Below are 3,790 nucleotides of genomic sequence, written 5' to 3'. Positions count from 1 at the left end.
TAGGCCAACATTTCTATTGGCAAATAGGGGGTTTCCAGATCCATGCCCAAGTCCTTATTACTTCTTGGGTTGTAATTGCTATCTTATTAGGTTCTGCAGTTCTAGCGATTCGCAATCCACAAACCATTCCAACTGACGGCCAAAATTTCTTTGAATTTGTCCTTGAATTCATTCGAGACGTGAGTAAAACCCAGATTGGAGAAGAATATGGTCCATGGGTTCCCTTTATTGGAACCCTGTTTTTATTTATTTTTGTTTCTAACTGGTCAGGAGCCCTTTTACCGTGGAAAATTATCCAGTTACCTCAAGGGGAATTAGCAGCACCAACGAATGATATAAATACGACGGTTGCTTTAGCTTTACTCACATCAGTAGCCTATTTTTATGCGGGGCTTAGCAAAAAAGGATTAGGGTATTTCAGTAAATACATTCAACCAACCCCAATTCTTTTACCCATTAACATCTTAGAAGATTTTACAAAACCCCTATCACTTAGTTTTCGACTTTTCGGAAATATATTAGCCGATGAATTAGTCGTTGTTGTTCTTGTTTCTTTAGTACCTTTAGTGGTTCCTATACCTGTCATGTTCCTTGGATTATTTACAAGCGGGATTCAAGCTCTCATTTTTGCCACTTTAGCTGCGGCTTATATAGGTGAATCTATGGAAGGTCATCATTAACGATTTTTTTTTCAAATATTCTTTTTTAGGTTAGCCCAATTAATTATAGAATAGTTGGTTTACGTTATGTAAGAAACACCTGTATATGTGATATTTGATATTGCCTAGGTATATATGAGTTAAAGATCTATATAATTTGAATCTGCTCTACATGCTTTTGTGAATTTCTATTTAGATAGGGATTCGATTATAAATTCTTCCTTTTTATCTGTGAATTGGCTGAAAAAACGATAAAAAAAGAATGAAGAATTCAAAGAATGGTTCACAAAAAATAAATGGCATAAAAAAGTCGTATATCTATATTATGGATTTTTAAAAATCCCGTGAATAGGAACTACTATTAAAGTAATTCTTATGATTCACTCATTTTATTATATTATTTCAATTCTAGTTTTTGGTTATTTTGGCTTGATGAATCTTAGCGATTACTTAATTAGAATTACGTCCTAAGTCATTTGATGATTGTATCATTAACTATTTCTTTATTTTGGTGTGAGGAACTTATCATGAATCCACTGGTTTCTGCTGCTTCGGTTATTGCTGCTGGGTTGGCTGTTGGGCTTGCTTCTATTGGACCTGGAGTTGGTCAAGGTACAGCTGCGGGTCAAGCTGTCGAAGGTATCGCGAGACAACCTGAGGCAGAAGGAAAAATCCGAGGTACTTTATTGCTTAGTTTGGCTTTTATGGAAGCTTTAACAATTTATGGCCTGGTTGTAGCATTAGCGCTTTTATTTGCGAATCCTTTTGTTTAATCCCAGAAATCATAAAATTCGGGATTTTTTTTTGTAGTTTTTTAATTCTATCAAGATTTAACTCCTACAATTATTCATTGAGACAACAATCCTTGGGAAGGACTAATTTGAGGATGGGGAATTAGCACATCGATTCGCTTTCTTCCTTCCCCTTATTCTTTTAGTTTAATAGAAACTTTTTTTAAGGAGTGTTGCGAAAAAAAGGAAGTTTAGGTTTTTTGAACTTGACATAAAACTTGGTCTCAAATTCTAGCTTAATTCTAATAAGTCTCATTATTATTATTGAAAATTAAAAATTTTGGAAAATACGTTTGTAAATAGAATAGGTTTTTGATTCTGTTTACAAATATCCAAAGAGGTAAATTAAATTATTAAATTAAAATTTCTTTTTATTGAAAATAAAAAGAATAAAAAAAAAGGACAGAGTTCTTTTTTTTATAGTTTAGCTAGAAGAGGAGATTATATGAAAAATTTAACCGATTCTTTCGTTTACTTGGGTCACTGGCCATCCGCCGGGAGTTTCGGATTTAATACCGATATTTTAGCAACAAATCCAATAAATCTAAGTGTAGTTTTCGGTGTATTGATCTTTTTTGGAAAGGGAGTGTGTGTGAGTTGTTCATTTCAAGAATAGGCTGGATTCACCCAGTGGCACTATAACTAGGAAAAAGTGCATAATCCCGCGAATTACTTCTGAATAAAAAAAATCATATTTTAGAACCATAGCATTTCGTTATTCTTTGGTAAGTCCGCTTTACTTTGATTCTCTATCAACCAAAAATTGGGACAATTAATTAACATGGTTAAAGCTAAACTGTTTGAAGTTCAGATGCAACATGGTACTCTTTCTACTATTAAAAAATTAAAAAATGTAGTCTAATAAAAAACTGAATAAAAATTTCAAAAAGAATTGGTAGACTTTTTTCGATATAAAACACTCATGTCGATAAAATTTTTTGAGTCTTTTTTTATAATGCAGAATTGATAACCTACGTATAAAGTAATAAGAATTCTTTGGATTTCAAGAAAAAAAAAAACAACTTTGCTGACAATTATTGATTTTTCATTGGTCAGAAGAATCCTCCGAATATTTTTATCTTGGATTGGTGATCTTTTTCGATATAAATATATATTGAATATGAATTGAATAAAAAAACTCGGGAGAGGGTAGGCTCATTGCATGAAAAAGATGGGAATGGAAGTCTCATAAATAATTGATAAATGATTGGAATAAATGAGCATGAGAGCCAAATGAATCGAAAGATTCATATTTGGTTCGGGAAGGGATCATAGAACTTTTTTTTTTTTTTTAATGAATGGAAAGATAATCTACTTTCATTAAATGATTTATTAGATAATCGAAAGCAGAGGATATTAAATACTATTAGAAATTCAGAAGAACTGCGTGAAGGAGCTATTCAACAATTAGAAAATGCCCGGGCTCGCTTGCGTAAAGTAGAAACGGAAGCGGATCAGTTTCGCGTGAATGGATACTCTGAAATCGAACGAGAAAAATTAAATTTGATTAATTCAACTTATAAGACTTTGAAACAATTAGAAAATTACAAAAATGAAACCATTCTTTTTGAGCAACAAAGAACAATTAATCAAGTCCGCGAACGGGTTTTCCAACAAGCTTTACAAGGAGCTATAGGAACCCTTAATAGTTGTTTGAGTAACGAGTTACATTTACGTACTATTAATGCAAATATTGGGATGTTTGGTACGATGAAAGAAATAACTGATTAGTCCTTTCCTTACGATTATGATAGGCATTATTTTTTTTCTTTCAAAAAAGAATCAGGACAATACTCATGGTAACCATTAGAGCCGACGAAATTAGTAATATTATCCGTGAACGTATTGAGCAATATAATAGAGAAGTAACGATTGTAAATACCGGTACCGTACTTCAAGTGGGCGATGGCATCGCTCGTGTTTATGGTCTTGATGAAGTAATGGCAGGTGAATTAGTAGAATTCGATGAGGGTACTATAGGTATTGCTCTTAATTTAGAATCAAATAATGTTGGTGTTGTATTAATGGGTGACGGTTTGATGATCCAAGAAGGAAGTTCAGTCAAAGCTACGGGAAAAATTGCTCAGATACCCGTGAGTGAGGCTTATTTGGGGCGTGTTATAAACGCCTTGGCTAACCCTATTGATGGTCGAGGTAAGATTTCAGCTTCTGAATCTCGGTTAATTGAATCTCCTGCCCCAGGTATTATTTCGAGACGTTCTGTATATGAGCCCCTTCAAACAGGACTTATTGCTATTGATTCCATGATCCCTATAGGACGCGGCCAGCGAGAATTAATTATTGGTGACAGACAGACCGGTAAAACAGCAGTAGCCACAG

The 3,790-nt window shown here is 33.6% G+C and overlaps 1 protein-coding gene across 1 annotated transcript; it reads left to right on the top strand.

The window, feature by feature from the left end:
• The first annotated feature begins 1,895 nt into the window (after nt 1-1,895).
• Nucleotides 1,896-3,529, top strand: LOC147921248 (ATP synthase subunit b, chloroplastic). Its single transcript, XM_087499190.1, has 2 exons — nt 1,896-2,040; nt 2,772-3,529. Exons 1-2 carry the CDS (start codon nt 1,896-1,898, stop codon nt 3,179-3,181), a joined length of 555 nt encoding a protein of 184 aa, XP_087355316.1. The 3' UTR covers nt 3,182-3,529.
• Nucleotides 3,530-3,790: the final 261 nt, after the last annotated feature.

The sequence above is a fragment of the Camelina sativa genome, chromosome 18 (genome assembly GCF_030686135.1).
Source record: "Camelina sativa cultivar CO46 ecotype springtype chromosome 18, ASM3068613v1".
Taxonomy (NCBI): Eukaryota; Viridiplantae; Streptophyta; class Magnoliopsida; order Brassicales; family Brassicaceae; genus Camelina; species Camelina sativa.
This window is presented reverse-complemented; position numbering and strand designations above follow the sequence as displayed.

What these genes read in the sequence shown, in the direction of transcription:
- LOC147921248 (XM_087499190.1), top strand. Translation starts at nt 1,896, where the DNA reads ATGAAAAATTTAACCGATTCTTTCGTTTACTTGGGTCACTGGCCATCC. An exon ending in CTTTTTTGGAAAGGGAGTGT is followed by an intron (nt 2,041 to 2,771) that starts GTGTGAGTTGTT and finishes ATCTACTTTCAT; the next exon opens with TAAATGATTTATTAGATAAT.